At 37.9% G+C, this 15727-nt stretch overlaps 1 protein-coding gene across 1 annotated transcript; it reads left to right on the forward strand.

Annotated features, from left to right (window-relative positions):
• Positions 1-409: 409 nt before the first annotated feature.
• Positions 410-13909, forward strand: LOC121870570. The gene is made up of 7 exons (XM_042372400.1): positions 410-414; positions 1181-1240; positions 3370-3484; positions 4610-4885; positions 8785-8931; positions 9829-11080; positions 12709-13909. The coding sequence occupies exons 1-7, from the start codon at positions 410-412 to the stop codon at positions 12921-12923; spliced, it is 2070 nt and encodes a 689-aa protein (XP_042228334.1). The 3' UTR covers positions 12924-13909.
• The last annotated feature ends 1818 nt before the right edge of the window (positions 13910-15727 follow it).

Raw genomic sequence — 15727 nt, forward strand, 5'->3', positions numbered from 1 at the left:
ACCAACTGACCTGCTCTTACTGTGTGTTGCAGGCTGGAACGACACAGCGTGGTGGTGTGGGGTGAAGGTGGAGGGGAGGGCCTGCACCAGCTACCGTGGTCACAGTTCAGCTTGGTGGTGGAGTGGGAGGCAGGGGGTGACACCTCCACCTGCGTCCACCACTGCACCAGGCAGAACATCCCCGTCGTCTCCTTCACCACCAGGCAATTCTCAGGCCAGTAGCACCGTCTGTTCCCAAGTACTTCTTCTGTTGTGTCAGCGTTGGAGCGATTCTTGTATTTTCTTGTTTCAGAGGCTAGTTGGGGGGTGTAGGTGGATGTGTTTGTTTTACTTATTTCTGAAGTCTTCATCAGCAATTATCTCTAAATATAAACAGTCGACACGCTCTGTTACTTGTGTAGGTTAATACATGAGGTTAGTACAGGTTGATAACCCTTTATCCGAAAACCGAAAGTTTTTTTTTTTTAACAGGGATTAGCCCACCCAGGCATAGATCACTGACCAATATAATATATATATAATAGTTTATAATTAAATATAAAATAATAATGATAACAATAATAATAATAATAAAATATAATAATAAAATTAATAATAATAATAATAATAATAATAATAATAATAATAATAATAATAATAGTAACAATAACAATAATACTGTAATAATAAAATAATAATAATACAGTAAAGAAATACAAGAATGAAAAAAAGATCAAAAGTGAGAAACACGACCTAGACCTATGAATTATTATTATTATTATTAATGAAAAAAAGATCAAAAGTGAGAAACACGACCTAGACCTATGAATTATTATTATTATTATTAATATAATTTGTATTATATTTTCGCCCCCCAGGCCCACAATGTGGGTCAGTGATCTATGCCCGGGTGGACTAATACACATTAAAAAAAAAAAAAAAAATTTTGAAAACCGAAAAATTCCGAAATCCGAAATGCCTCTGGCCCCAAGGATTTCGGATAAAGGACTGTCAACCTGTATATGTTATTTTTCTCAGGAGCAAAATAGATGTATTCAGTCATTTACCAATTAACAGATGTAGAAAATTTTCACCAGATCCACAGTGCTGTTAAGGTTGGGTATCATGGTGAAGTATTCTGGTGCTTCTGTTGTTGTGTCATTAGTATGTCTAAACATCTGACTTCTGTGGGTGTTTACAGGTGGGACCGTCATGGAGGAACCCACAGGAGAGAGCATTTCGGCGAAGAAAAGGAAGACCAGTGAGAGGGACGACTCTGTTTGTGGTGGTGATGATGGTGTTAATGGTCGGAAGGGTGGTGAGGAGATTACCCTAGTGGCGTCAAACAGCGTCACTAATAACGCCGAGCTTCACTACATCCTTACCTCCATATACAACATTAACCTGGTGGAGAGATGCCTCAGGTAGGTCCTTAGTTTCAGTCATCCCTCCTGACACTCCGCCGAGCTGCACAGTGGTCTGAAATCGCTAATTCATGGCCAAAAATCTGTATGGTGAGGTGGAGAAATATGATGTGAAATATGGCTAAAGTGCTTCGTTTTTAGGGAGATCTACGTGATAAGAATTGGTGTGATATTTCATTTCGCCATATATATGTTATTTATTATCCAGGAAACACCAAAACCAGCAAAAAATATATTTATTATATGCTTAAGAAAATTATTTGTGGAAATGACTGAAATCACAACATAATTTATGCACATTTACGACATTGCATATAATTATCATCAAGAGTGTCCACATTTATGTATAAAACATGATCACGGTTCTGTGATAGCTTTGTCTGGCTCACATGGAGGATGTAATCGCAAATAACAGGTAAATACAAGTACATTTATTCTCGTGTTTTTTGCGCGTTCATTATTATGTTCATCTGGATGGATCATTATAAAGTTCTGTTCTGATTTAAGCAATCTGAAATATTTATTCAGTAAGAACTGACAAAATTTTTCGCGTAAAAAGAAAGGATTTTTAGCAAATATGTAATGTGGTTGGAGTCTGATTTAATACTAAGGAAAACGATTCAAGGAATTTTGGCGAACACTGCTGTGTAATATCCATAGACTTTGGCCATGAATTTGCCACGCCTAGCCCCATCGTTTTGTAGTGACCGAGACCAACATTAAACGCAGTGTGTCTAATATTTTTGCTATAACCTTTGCACTCTTGCTGCTGTATCATCCCCATCAACGTCTCCACGTCATGATGTCCTCATCTTTCACGAACTCTGCTGCATCTTTGATATTTTTCTCCACATTCACTTGGTGGTGGAAATGTGCTTTACACTTTATCATTTGGGCCCTTTATCTACCGACAGATTTTAGGAGAGACATGTGTGGGGCTGGGCCACTGCTTCACACCTTTTTTTTTAATTTACAGTTTATTTCATATACGTTTACCGGGTGAAGAGGTACAGTATTACTGTCTATCGACACATTATATCTGTGCAAATTCTACAACATCCGAGGAAGTCGACGAAATAAGGTAGGATGCAGAGTTCGAAAACGAAATAAAACCACCAACAATTTTATAATAAAAAAAACTTGTATTTAAGTGTACTGTACTGTTTCATAATATCTTTCATATCAACTACTCACTCCTGACCAAGAGTCACCCCCACAATCACTCAGGGACGTGGTGGTGGACGAGGACGAAGGGCACGGATGGCCGGACCTGTTGCTGGACGAGCGTACCTGTGTTGTGCTCCAGCCCCTGGCCCAGCTGCGGACCGACACAAACCTCAACCGACTCACTTGTCAACTGGTCCTCCTCTCCCTCCAGTGCACCACATGCTACATCATCCTTTACTCACATCCACCCACTGACTCAGGGTAAACAAAGTTTGCTTTTGATGTACAATAATTGGAGTGAGAGGGAAGCACTAGACAGTTGGACAGAGAGGGTGTTTACTGTTGAACTTACTTTATTTGTTAACAGTAATGAGGTTCTTTGTTGCACAGGAGCTTTTCCTTCTTAAGAAACAGTATATCTAGAGATTTAGTCAACCAAACTCTATACTTTACTGCATACTTGTCATTCACCAATTGACAAGAAATGATGCTGTTTCCAGGTGTGTGTGTGTGTGTGTGTGTGTGTGTGTGTGTGTGTGTGTGTGTGTGTGTGTGTGTGTGTGTGTGTGTGGTTAATTAAATTTGTATTAATTCTTCATAAACGAGAGCTAAGCTTCTTTCATTTATTTTTTGTCTTTAATTGTTCTCACGAATTTAATATTTCTGTTTGGTTTGATCAGCTCAATGCCTGTCTTTTATTACTTGACTGATAATGCATTTTGCACGAGGGATGTTTTTTGTGGTACGACTTAACACAGCCAATACAGTACCCATATCTTGGTTATCCTTGTTTTGTTAGGTATATGTTCCGAAGCGGCGTGGTGAAGGCCCTGGCTCGCTTGGTGGCCACCAGTGCCCTCTTCCGCTCTCCTGACTTCACCGTCTCCCTGCTCTTCGCCCACAACCTCCACCAGGTGACGACTGCCTCCTCCCCCATCCTTCTAGTTCTAGTAGGAGGTGGACTGTATTCCTATGACTGTTTTTCTTATTCTTTGTATTATTCTCTCACTTTGTTGTTCACTTAACCCTTTGTCATCTTACTTTGTCTCAGATATTCTCTTTTTGAAATTTTCTTTAACTCGCCCTTTCATTCTCGCTCTATAAAATGTATATATGAACTCTATGTATAAATGTATTTGTTTTATTAATACACGCCATTTACTGCCGCAACACAGGATGGCCGGACAGGTGATAATATCCTGATTCTTAGCATGGGTTACACCTCCCCTCTGTTGGCAGGATGCTAGTCAGTGTTGCCGATGTATACCATTTTCGTCTGCTATGTGAACTAAAAAAGCTCGCGAATTAACCGTTAACGAGAGGGTGAACAAAAAGTTCACACATGTTTTAAAGAGGAAAATACCAAATAAATGAAGAATAGAAGATGTATTTATTAAAGTTTAAATAAAATAGTAACATATTTGTCCGAAAATGACGTACAAAGTCTCTTCATTGATATACAGTATATAGCATACATTCACGTAATTTTCCCTTATAACATGTCAGTTTGCGAGACTGATAGAGCAATGGGAACCTTTGAAACTACATTTTACCAGCATAAGTATGGAGGAAAAAATCCACACAATTTCATCTATTCTAGAAGCTTAAATGATCCATCCATATGACTATACTTCCATTTTCTCAACTGTATTTTGCCAAAGCTTAATAACTTAAACCTTCTTTTCCAACGTCAAAAATCTCCAATACAAGTATTTCATAAAATATGCAGTGATCTTTACCGTGATGTATTGTGGAGTTACATGGAGAGCGATGGAGTGAACAGGATCTCAAAATAACAAATATAGATCCCGAAGACAACACAAAATTCCTCCACCTAAATCAGATATATCTTGGGATAGAAGTTCATAGTCTCCTCCAGTCTGAAGAGTATAGGGACAGGAAAAACATGATAGAAGATGTGATGAATAGATGCAGGCAATTTATGATTATATCTTGCAAAATGAAAAAAAAAGTTTCCACTCGGTAACGAACCTATACAGATATATTCTGTATTTTCAGTATAATTTTTAAATGAGCAGTCGAGGGTGACAATGCCTTCAATGTTACTTTTAATGAACGCTTTCCCTAGAATATTTCCCACGAACAAACAGCAATTGGATAATAAGTGGAGAGCCATTGACAACATAAAATTTCCAGACTGTATGAAAAATCAAAGAAATACAGACCTATTCTACAAGGAAATGTCAAGTATGAAAGATGATTTTGGTGAACCATATTTCCGTGAGCTGCTATACTTTGCTCTGGAGATATTGTCTTTGCCCACATCAAATGTTGATGAAAGAATCTTTTCCAAGGTGAATCTGACCAAAACTAAGCAAAGAACTATTCTTTCTACGCAGACTTTAACATCTCCAATCATTTCATCTGAAATGGTTCACAAATGTGGAGGATGTGTTTCATACGAGCCAAGTGAGAATTTGATTCGGTTTGTAAAAAATCATAATGATTAATTGTAAATACCACGTATATGTATTGTTTATTACCTTTGTATTTCATTGCAAAATGGGGAAATATATGCACGTTTGGTTACAAATTTAATTCTTTAAACCTTATTACGACGTCTTTTTTATTCCATACCAAAATAAAACGTATTTCAATATCAATAAATATCGTCTCTGAATATTTTCTATTTGTTTCCTGTTTAATTCAGTTACTCAATAATTTTACACGTTTCCTCTTATGTTACGTATGACACCTGGCCGATGTGAACATAGCGGCAACACTGATGCTAGTCCACCCCATCCAAGGACCCGGTCCACTATAAACAAACTGAAAGATAGTGTACTCATTTATTACTGAGTGCATGAGAGCAGGTGTACAAGGAGAGAAGGATCACATGTAGATTAGCCCCTCTACCTCATTTCACCTCAAGATTAAAGACCTAACTCTCCCTGGTGGGTTAGGTTAGGTCAGGTCAGGTCAGGTCAGGTTAGGACTGGCTTGTTTTGGTTACGTCAGGTTAGAACTTTCGTTAGATCAGGTCAGGTTAAATTAGGTTACGTTAGTTTAGTCAGGATTGATCTGGTTAGGTTTGGTTAGGTCAGGTCAGGTTAAGGTAGATTAGGTTACGTTAATTTAGTTCAAGATTAGTCAGGTTAACTTAGATTAGATAAGATTAGGTTAGGGAGGTTAATCTCAAGGTGATATAAGCTGGGCTGGGCTAATCCTAAGATGAACTGAAGAGAAGCTGGCCCCATCTTCTATCAGGAATTGAACCCATAGCCACATCTCAGTTACCTCTTACTGTTGATGGTGTGTGATTGTTACTTATATCGTGTCGCAAAAGTCGGTGATTACAGATGTTACCTGTAAGTTGTTATCTGGTTAAGTGGTGGAGTCGGTAATCACACATATACTCGGTGTGGTTTCTTATCATGATACGTGTAGTTAATTTAGGCCTGTGTTGCAGTTTTGTGTGTACGTGTGTGAGAGAGAGAGAGAGAGAGAGAGAGAGAGAGAGAGAGAGAGAGAGAGAGAGATGCGCTTCATTTGTAGGGGGGAGAATGAAAATATTTAGTACACCTGGTGGTAGAGTAATTATCGCCTAGTAATTACCAGCCTGTACATCAAAGAAACTGTACAGCTCCTCCTTAGCGTAACACCTACTGCTCTTCTCCGACGATCACACTAGGACGGGGCCAGATGGTGCTATTACATATTTGTGTTTGTGTATATATATAGGTGAATGTGTGTATGTTTGTTTCTGTATATGTGTGTTTTTGTTTATGTATGTGTGATTGTGTGTTCGTGTTTGAGTATATGTGTGTGTATTAGTGTATACATGTGTATGTGTTTATGTATGTGTGTGTACAATCAAAGACAAAAGTCGTGTCGCGGTTTTGTCCGAAGATTGAATATAACTCGCGACACATTATGAGAGCCCTACCACAAGGCAGAGCGCACCAAAAGTTGAGCTCTTCGGCATATGTTTTCACCAAATTTGACGACACGACTTTTGTATTTCATTGTATTACATTTGTTTGTGTGTTTGTTTGTACCAATATATATATATATATATATATATATATATATATATATATATATATATATATATATATATATATATATATATATATATATATATATATATATATATATATATATATATATATATATATATATATATATATATATATATATATATTTCATTTGCCCAATAAACATGCGGACTTCTACATACAATCAACCCGCCAGGATTCGACCCCGGTCACAGTCATGGGCTCGTATGGGTTCGAATCCTGGCGGGTTGAGGTGTTGATTATATATATATATATATATATATATATATATATATATATATATATATATATATATATTTATTTGTTTTTGTTTGCTTTAATATATGTGTGTATTTATTTGTTTTTGTTTGCTTTGAGGCCTTGTATTTTGCTGATATGACTTTTCAGTATTAATTCACCCATCAACGTAATCATTTTATTGTCACTAACATTCTATATATTTATTTACACTCAATTTCTGGCTGACGTCGGGGGTGGAGTCAGGTTGGTGAAGTGAGCCGCGCAGTGAGCGAGGCGGCGAGGTCTTCCTCCACGTGCTGGGACAAGGAGGAGTGGACCACACGCCCTTGGCTCACACCGAGGATGAGCTCCGTAAGTGTGTCCTTATTTACAGACTTAACTATTTAGTGTGTGTGTATTTTTCCCACTTTTGTAAGTATTCTACCACTAATAAGGGCCATATGAAGATTAACCCTAGCTTATTTTTACCCTAACCTAACTTAACTCCCGTGGTAGCGTTAATGTTTAGTCATCATGTGAAATAAGCTGGGGTGGGGGCTAACCTTAATAGGATATATTAATAGTACTCCACCTTCTTCATTTAGTTCTTACTGCGGTGTGAGATGTGCTCTTTGGTGTTCCTCTTTCACGATTAGGCTCTAAGACACTGATTAGTTTTATCTCTCGCTTTACACAACGCAGCATCACCTATCAGCAGAAGGTATACGTCCTCGTGTGTGTGGGTATAAAGATGTACTTACACGCGTTCACGAGTACAAAAGGTCATTGATAGATGAAGCCTCTGTGATGGCGTATGTTCATTGTTTGACTTACTCATGTATTAAAATTTGGAAATATATCTGTTAAGTACAAAAAACTATAGCATGTGGAAGCCTTGGTAACACAACCTATGTTTCTTTGTTACTTCACCACTTACCAGGCCCTCAAGATAAACCACCGCCTCTATTATTAAGCGTGTTGCTGATATGGTAACTTTATTTATGATTTTAAAACTAAATTTGAAACATATTTACTTATTTTTATTGTGCTTGAAAGTAAATTAATTGAAATTTTTATGTAAATAATGACATTTCCGTTGGGAATAAGAAGTGATAAATGAGAGTACTGAGGTGATACAAGAGTGACTTGTGTTGGTAAGGCGTATGTTTGAACACCTCTCCCAGCCAGTGTTCCATCACTCAGGGTAAGATGGCCAGAGCTTATCTGTGTACTTTGGTTGAGGATGTGAGGAAGTATATGAGGATATTTCTAACTTGTTGTCTTAGCCCTGTCTTGACGCTTTCCACATTACCTTTGCAGCCTCGTCTTGGTCGCTAGTTTTTGCCCAGGTAACAACCTAGCTCCGGCAGCTAACTTTACAATTGGGGAATAGAAGACGGTCGAGTGCACTGCTGGCTATGCTGCCCCCTTTTACACCTAAAATAGTTTTAATCTACAATATGTTGTACCCACACTGTACTGTACCTCTGGGCCTCACTCTCTCTAATATTTCCCCCTCGACTCCACTTTCTTTGAGGCTGCTGTCGCCTTGAGCCATCCCACACAATACTGGGACAGGAGTAAAGACAATGGGAAGGTAGTATACAGTATATGTGCATTTATCAGAGTGAGGGGCAGGTTGAGGAACACCTTACTCACCTTGAACAGTAAACAACCTCTTAGCTATGGTTCTAACAGATGGTGGATACTGATTGTTGTTTTTCTGTCTTACTAAACGAGGTGGATTTTGATGTTCAAGTACTCAGTAGATTGTACACATGTAATCAGTTGCCTGTAAAAGAATTAGCGGCAATTAATAATGAATGACAATAACGGAAATAATATTGATTAGATTTTGTTGCGTATACTCACCTAAGTATGTCAGAAATGTTCTTCAGTATCAGTGTTTCACTAACGCGCTCTCACTAACGTTGTATTATTATTTTAACTTGTAGCACGAGCGCCTGTTGCTGTCTCTGCCCTGCATCAATTCCATCACTGCTCAGATAATCCTGACGGCGATGTCGCTGCCAGACGTGTTGACGTTGCCCCTGTCCAACCTCATCAGCGCCCTCCCCTGGATACCAAACAAGGTCGTCACGGTAAGTCCATCCCACTAACAGTACAGATGACACTGTCTTATGTTGATTCCCATAGTTTTATTAGGGATCTAGCCTGGGCGGGGCCTTGACATAGTGAGAGTGCCTGGCTCTCATGGCACCCCTCACAATGAAGGTTAACTCGTCCTGCGCCTTGACATAACAAAGTGTCAGACCTGTTAGGCGAGAAGGGTTACCTAACAACTATGTTGTTTACACCATGAACTTGGCATGGCAGTGCCTGGCTCTGTGACGTCTCCCAGATGAAGAGAGCTGGATAGTCCGGGCCCTAAATATGACTGCGACCAGGTCTATAAGTCCCCAGGAGAGAAGAGTTGGAAAGGCCAACTAGCCAAAAACATTAACATCAAGGACCTATCAACCCTGCCTGCCACGGGAATGAACTATTGTCTCAGGGGTTCACTACCCTAGAAGATAAAAGGAGAGGAGATACGATGAAGTTCAAATAAATGAGGAGGAGAAACGGCGTTCAATGTGTTGTTGGTAAAATGTAATCCAAGGTTGGCGTTTTGTGGTGTCTGAGTAGAGACGTGGAAAATGGGGTTTAATTTGTATAGTTCACCAGTTTCCACAAGGTTTAAATATGTTTATATAGTTACAGGCATTGCTTTTTTGAACTTATTAAATACAGTGACAATACAATTTGTCAATTTCTGAAGTGTTTTAAAAGTTTCAATAGTATTTTTAATTTAAAAAGTTTCAGATTTTTCTTCAGCATAGTTTATCAGTTCCGGAAAATAATGTTAACGGAGAGTTTTACATGCATGTACAGTACAGTATACAGGTAGTAGATAACAGGTTGTATAAAGTTTTAAAACTATCTATAATATAGTTAACAATTTCTTTAAAGTACCGGTATTCAAAGTGTCTCTCTTTCAGACGTTATATGGACTACTGCACGGGGATGCTGTCAGCGTTATTAATAGTTATGGTACTACGAAACCCCTGAGTAATGTTCCTTCACTACCCACTAAGACCGAGGATGCTGCTGCCTCCGAACCCCTGCTAGTAGATGTGTCTGAACATGATCAACCAAATGTAGTAAATCAAACACTGTCCTATTCAGATTATGTGGAGGGCAGAGTGCTCGAGGAATCAACCCAGTTATATGTGAACGACCGAGAAGTTCCAGATGTGGTTTTACTCTCTCCTTATGCTTATCATGACAAGTCGGTGTTCACACAGAATACAAAGGTTGAATGTCCCGATACAACACTTTCTACTTGTGTTACTGAGGCGGCAGGTAACCACCACACTTCGCTTCATGGTGCCTTTCCTTCCATCCCACCTGAAGGAAAATATTTAGGGAACCTCTTCAATGCCAAGGACTTCCTCGGTTCAGTTCCCTCCACTGCTGCAACATCTCTTGATCACCAACAGCTAACACGTATGCAACGAATTACAGCTACACACCAAGTGTCACAGGTACATCAACAAATGTCACAACTGCCAGAACAACAGCAAGCAGTACCGCAGTTTTACCAAGAAACGCAACAGCAAATTCCGCATCAGTACCAACATAGGCAATATACGCAACAAGTGCCACAACCGCACCAACAGGTGTCACAGCCGCAGCAGATGCCATTGCTGCATCAGGAAATATCACAGATGCAACAAATATTACAGCCACCACTTCCATCACAGCTGCCAAAGCCAGTGCCACAGCTGCAGCAAGAAATCCCACTGTTGCCACCATCCTCACTGCAGCACCAGCAACACCATGTACAACATTATTACCCACAGCAACAAGAGGAAATTGTCGTTTTGTCTCCATATTTCCCTGAGGTGCAAAACGATTACACTCAGCCTATTGGAAACTTGCCCCAAGACGTGGTAATACCTGTACCTGCTTCACAACATAACCGCCCTAGCGGGGTCAGTACCTCAGAGCCACAAGGTTACCATGGTAGTGTCACACGTCAAGGGATGTATTGTGGCAACGTATATCAGCAACAACAACTACAGCAACAAAAACAACAACAACAACTACAGCAACAACAACTACAGCACCAGCAAAGCCATCTCCCTCAAGGATACTGGAATGGTTCTCCATCCCTTCACCAACAACCCTTAACCCTACGGCCTCTCGGCAATAAGATCTTCGGTGTGGCTAAACCCTATCAACATCATGGTAAGCATATTATAGTCAAGAGTAGAACGAAAAAAGAATACTGTATATCTATAGAAAAGTAAGTCAGATGAGTAGAAAGAATGAGCAAATATGAGTAAATGGCGAGTTAAACGAAAACAAACTTGGAAGAGAAGAGTTAAATTACGTGATAATTAGCCGCCCATTATTTCACTTCAGGATTAAACACCTTAACCTAACCTATTCTATTATAATCCCACCTAGGTTGCAATAGGGTGTTTAATTATCAGGCAAATTATGCTGAGAGAGGCAAATCTTCATGTGAACCAAAAAAATTAAATTTACAAAGTATCTACCATTAGTTTTCCACAAGTACAAACCACTTGACTCAGCAATACAAGGTTGTAGGAATAAAAAAAAAAAGGAAAATATGTCATTCACTGTTATATTTTGTACAGTTGCAGACAAAATTCCCTGAAAACTTTGTAATATCTGGTGTCACGTTGTGGGTCTTTTATATGACTGGTTTATATTTAATAGCTACTTTTCATCGCATTTAATGTGGGAACAACAATACCAAAAAACATAACACACCCTAGACCCTTTGCTGTGATTCCCGCACTTATTATTATTCTGGGTACCGCCAAGCCATTTTATTCAGATTAGGGTAACCCCCCGCAGCCATAAGGTTAAAACCTATCTCAATTAATACAACAACAAAATCCTAATCCACCTCACCTTATGATCCTCAAGTACAGTCAACAGCAGAAGTTCGTCACAATCAACCTAATAATATGTGGCAGGTGATCTGGTAACACTGTGGGAAGAGTATGACATAGGCTTTTAATTGGCTAGTTATTAGGATTTATGATCGAATATTGACGAAGAAACTCTTCCATATAACTTAAATTAGTATCCAGGCGTATAATGTGGGAAAATAATGTTATTGAGAAATATGTCATTACTTTATAATTAAAATATAATTAAGCATGACAAATATTCTTGGGTATCAGAAGTACTGATACCTACTGCACACTAACATGCCAGATACTGCTAAGTGTCCAGGGAACTTTGGCCGTAACTATACATTCTATAAAAGCTTAATATTTTATGTCCTTCTCTGGTATAAAAATATTTAGACAGTGATGCAGACAATGAATGGCTTAGTGTCAGGTATTGTGTTTAAAGCAGTATTATTTGATTTGGAACATCTGAAGATTAGGCATTCCAGCTTATCTCAACTGATGACTAACATTCTAACGCTACTTGGGGTGGTTAGGTTAATAGGCTAGGTTAGGTTAGCATTATTATGTTAGGTTAGGCTAGAATTGTTGTTAGATTAGGCTAGCATTGTTGTGAGGTTAGGTTAGTGTTAGAGGTGTTTAATCAGCAGGTGAAATAAGCTGAGGTGTCTAATCTTCAGGTGATCTTTTGATTTTAAGTAGTGAAGAGGAACGATTGCAGTAGGCTTTATGGTTGGTGAGATACTCTTGTGATATTGAATTATAATGATGCCATTTCTCTTACTATTACTACTATTAATGATAAGGGTAATACTACTACTACTACTACTACTAATAATAATGATAATAATGATAATGTTTATATTGATAGCAATAAACAATTTAAGATTTCATGTAGAATATGGCCTAAAATATAGTGTTATGCAGGTAATGCCAGTATGCCCGTGCCGCCGTCCCCACGGGTAACTCTCCGTCAGGAGGGGCGAGGCCACCAATATCCTGAAGACTATAACTTCCCTTCTAGCCAGGCCAAAGGCTTCGGGGCCAGCCAGGTGCCCTCCACACCCAACACGAAGAAACTGGCCTATCAGAAGGTACCGGGTCGGGGTGGACAGACAAAACTAGTTTTTCAACATAATTAATTTGTTTTTCAAAGAGGAACGCTCATTTTAGTGGATATTTTTTTTATTAGCAAATGTATATAATTATAATAGTACATGACATATTATATTAATGTGATCTCATAAGTCACGTTTTTGTTTGCCTAATTGGTGTGTGTACAGTATAGTACAGCACAGTGTTGTGTTGTGTTGTGTTGTGGCAAATAACTTTTTTATTATCTTTATCGCTTTTGTTACTTTCAAGAGTAAAGTTGCCACAGCCCCCTAACTACCCACCTTACCCCTCTGTAACTATTAGCGTTGTGGGTTCATTTGGTTCCCAGAGTGGAACCAGCACAACCTTAGTTAGGTGAGCTGTTGCACGCAGCAATAGACGCCCTTCTCTAGCCACCTTGTCCTCTAGCGTCTCGGGTGCTCATCAGCAGGCAATAATTATTAGCTGGTAAATGAAGATAATAAAAGAGATATTCGAATTTGGTTATGTTTTAAGGTGCTACAGATTAGATGGTATATTGATTCGCATGAGACCTTGTGTTAAATATTTTGAAATTATCAAAGTACCAATATCTCGTCAACTTACTTGTGGTATGATGATTTGGGTTTACGGATATATTTTATGGTTGTTTCGACTAGTCACGAAACTTAATATATTTTTTTTAAGAAGAACTTGATGCCTTGTATTATCAGGCCTTAGATTTTCCCATACGGGTCAACTTTTTTTTTTTTGTAACCCAGGATCATGTCTGATGTTCGCATAAAGTCAATGAGATTTTTTTAGGGGGTGGGAGAGTTAAGGTGATTTACTAGTAACACACGGGGGTCTGGAGACTTCTGGCCTAAAATTTTAAGGACCAGCAAAATTTCTTAAAACCCAGGCCTGTGTTGTACTGTACTATAATCTATTTCTTAATTTTCTTAATTTTATTTGGGAATTTGCACTTTAATGACTAGGAATTAAACTTAATTTTCAACTGATTCTATTCAAGAAATTGTTAGCAATACTTTATTTTAAGTAGCAGGATATATATATATATATATATATATATATATATATATATATATATATATATATATATATATATATATATATATATATATATTCATTTTGGTTGTACTTTCTAAGAGATGTCAACATGTTAATTCAGAATTACAGTAAAATGAAGACTTTATAATTTTGCACACTTGTATAATTATCTATCCATCATGACTACTTACCCCCATAATGTTGTAACCTAAACAAAACTCATGTTATATAATGGTTCGTGTCCTAGAGTACATATCGTCCGTGACCTCTTAGAATGTATTTTGTCTGTGTACGTCCGTGTCCTAGAACGTATTTCGTCTATACGTCCGTGTCCTCTTAGAACGTATTTCATCCGTGTCTACGTATAAATGTGCCACTGTTGAATGTTATTTGTAACTTTTTCCTGGTATGAGCAGTACCCATGTACCTTACCCTAACATAACCTAACCTAACTTTACTTAACCTAATCTTTACCTAACCTAACTTAACTTTACTTAACCTAATCTTTACCTAACCTAACTTAACTTTACTTAACCTAATCTTTACCTAACCTAACCTAACTTTACTTAACCTAATCTTTACCTAACCTAACCTAACTTTTTAACCTAATAAACCTAACTTTACTTTCTTTACCTAACCTAACCTAATAACTTTACTTAACCTAATCTTTACCTATCTTTACCCTAATCCTAACTTAACTAACTTACTTAACCTAATCTTTACCCTAACTTTACTAACCTAACTTTACTTAACCTAATCTTTACCTAACCTAACCTAACTTTACTTAACCTAATCTTTACCTAACCTAACTTAACTTTACTTAACCTAATCTTTACCTAACCTAACCTAACTTTACTTAACCTAATCTTTACCTAACCTAACCTAACTTTACTTAACCTAATCTTTACCTAACCTAACCTAACTTTACTTAACCTAATCTTTACCTAACCTAACCTACTTAACCTAATCTTTACCTAAACGGTAATTTTTCAGGACTAACCTGCGGGCGACATTGAGCGAAAACTAATATATAAACGCTGAATTTTCACTGTCTTTTTATAGTGGACACTGTTGTAGTTTGTGCAAAGGTGTTAAAAAATGAATATTTCTAAAATTAACGTAACTTAACATTTGTTGGTATGAGAAACAGATCTAACCTACCTAACCTTATCTAACTTCCTTACCGGAAAGCTCTGACCCCCCGGACCCCTGGTATATTAAACAGAAAGAACTTACTATGATGTGGTGAAATTTGAGGCATTTTCTGTACGTGAATTGATACGGCCGCATCGGCGTTTATGCAGCCCGGTCAGCGGAGTGATTTATTATGATGGCTGGAAACGTCAAGCGTTGAGGAGGTTATAAAAATTTTCTTCCGGTCTGAAAGCACAGGGATTCCCACAGTGTGGACAGTCTCTATTTAAGGGAACAATGTCGTGGTCTTTAAACAATTGAAGGGTCTCGTTGTCTTTATCCCCTAATTCGCAAATTACGTCCATATAAGACCAGCAACAGAACTCACTTATGAAAATATAGTACGAAAATAATCAGTAATACAAATAACTCGTTTGCAGGTTAGTCCAATATATTAACCACATTAACTAATCCTTATTTAACTCTAACTCCACTCTAACCTAACCTTAACATGCCTAACCTAACCTAAATTAAAATGCATAAAGGTTAAAATACATAATAGTAGCATCCTAAGTTAAATTTATATATCGTCAACAGATTTATAGATATGTTGGAGAAATAATTATCAAAAGTTTGTTGTCTCTGCAAATGTATTTAAAAAAAATAA

The sequence above is a fragment of the Homarus americanus genome, unplaced genomic scaffold (assembly GCF_018991925.1).
Source record: "Homarus americanus isolate GMGI-L3 unplaced genomic scaffold, GMGI_Hamer_2.0 scaffold56333, whole genome shotgun sequence".
NCBI lineage: Eukaryota > Metazoa > Arthropoda > Malacostraca > Decapoda > Nephropidae > Homarus > Homarus americanus.

Excerpts from the sequence above, each read along its gene's own strand:
- LOC121870570 (XM_042372400.1), top strand. Across the intron at positions 3,485-4,609 it reads TCGCCCACAACCTCCACCAG|TCGAGGGTGACAATGCCTTC; the intron begins GTGACGACTGCC and ends TTAAATGAGCAG. Across the intron at positions 11,081-12,708 it reads TAAACCCTATCAACATCATG|GTAATGCCAGTATGCCCGTG; the intron begins GTAAGCATATTA and ends AGTGTTATGCAG.